At 48.8% G+C, this 1811-nt stretch overlaps 1 protein-coding gene across 1 annotated transcript; it reads right to left on the bottom strand.

The window, feature by feature from the left end:
• Positions 1 to 305: 305 nt before the first annotated feature.
• On the bottom strand, positions 306 to 1298 carry LOC144930793 (olfactory receptor 52E2-like). Its single transcript, XM_078854128.1, has one exon. It carries the CDS (start codon positions 1251 to 1253, stop codon positions 306 to 308), a length of 948 nt encoding a protein of 315 aa, XP_078710254.1. The 5' UTR covers positions 1254 to 1298.
• Between the last annotated feature and the right edge of the window lie 513 nt (positions 1299 to 1811).

The following is a 1811-nucleotide window of genomic DNA, read 5'->3' as shown; positions in this document are numbered from 1 at the left end:
CTGGTGGAGTAGGGAGAGAATAGGGGGAGAAGGAGGTTGTGCTATGTGGGAAGAGGACGGGCAAGGGGCAGGGTGTCAGGGGTCTAGTTACCTGCAATAAGGGAGGTGGAAGCCCTAAGAGTTAATGTGTTCTACACAAACACATTCCCTAGTTTGTCACCCTGAAACTGCACAGTAAGGCCAGGAAAGGGTTTAATGTCTCTTTGAGTATCCAGTCAGTGATTCAAGGAAGAGGGCCCAGCACCTTGTCACCAGCCAGCTCTGCACGGAGCTCGGTCTGAGAGTCAGAGCACCAGGAGAAAACTTTAGGCCCCTTTATGAGTAAAGAGCCGGATCAGCCTGTCCCGGATCTGTTTGGTCCTCACCCCATAGATAATGGGGTTTAGCATGGGGGGCATCAGAAGGTAAACGCTGGCAATGAGAACGTGGAAATGCAGGGCTATATTCTTTCCAAACCGGTACATGAGGGCGGAGAAGAGACATGGGATGTAGAAGGCTAAGATGGCACAGAGATGGGAGCCGCAGGTCTCACAAGTTTTGAGACGGGCATCCTTTGTGGGAAGGTTAAAGATGGCCCTGACAATCTGGGTATAGGACAGAGCAATAAAAATTATATCCAGACCGAATGCACAGATTACCACAGAGAGGCTGTAGTAATTACTGACATGGATTTCGGCACAGGCCAGCTTCACCATGGCCATGTGCTCGCAGTATGAGTGGGGTATGATGTTGGTTCTGCAATATGGCCACCGCCTTGCCACTAGAATAAAGGGGACCACGAGCATGCCGCCACGCAGTGCCACGCCCAGCCCGATCTTGGCCACCAGAGGGTTTGTCAGGATGGTGGAATGTCTCAGGGGATCACAGATGGCCACATAACGATCAAAAGCCATGGCCACGAAGATCCCAGACTCTGTTAGTAAGAAGCAGTGAAGGAAGTACATCTGGGTGAGGCAGGCACTGAAATCGATCTCTCTGGAATTGAACCAGAAGATGCTCAGCGTTTTGGGCAGGATGGACGTAGACAGGACCAGGTCAGTGATAGCCAGCATGCAGAGGAAATAGTACATGGGTTCATGGAGGCTCTTCTCCGTCTTCACAATGAAGAGGATGGTGAAGTTCCCCAATACGGCTATGACGTACATGGTGCAGAAGGGGATGGAGATCCAGACATGGGCCGCCTCCAGGCCAGGAATGCCCAGCAGGATGAAGGTGGAGGGGTTGGTGAAGTGGGTTGTGTTGGAATCTGACATGGAGTAGGGGAGAAAGTGTCCAACCCTGAGGCAGAACGGTGTCTCCTGGATGTACCGTATGTTTCCCTCCCTTTGTTTATGCGCCCAGGGTATAGGATTATAGTCACAGTGGAAATGCCTGGATGGAGAGACAATGTTAGCACTGGAAGCTGTTCTCATGGGCAAAGCAGATTTTTTGCTCTTTGCACACTGTAAAATAACATTGTCATTTATTCAGAGAAATGAATTATGAACAACTGAGCCTACTAATGCTGGTTCCCTGTTTTATGGTGCTCCATGTGTCAATAAATCTTACATGTCATGGTGTGGGAAACTTTAATAGGCACCAGCAGGAAACATAAGTGCGGATATTTGTTATCCCTCATTCTTGCTTAATTCAGTGAATGGCAGACTAAAGAACCCATGCTGTACCAAGTTTGTCATTCACCCACTTGCTCAAAATCTGAGAGTGGAAGGAACCAAAGCTTTTCTAAGAGTTGAGTCTGGGGAAACATTTGAGCTAGGACACATCACAGGGAAAAAAGATCTGGGCTTCATGGAAACACTTTCTTATTAAAA

This window comes from Lepidochelys kempii, chromosome 1 (genome assembly GCF_965140285.1).
Source record: "Lepidochelys kempii isolate rLepKem1 chromosome 1, rLepKem1.hap1, whole genome shotgun sequence".
Classification (NCBI taxonomy): domain Eukaryota; kingdom Metazoa; phylum Chordata; order Testudines; family Cheloniidae; genus Lepidochelys; species Lepidochelys kempii.
This window is presented reverse-complemented; position numbering and strand designations above follow the sequence as displayed.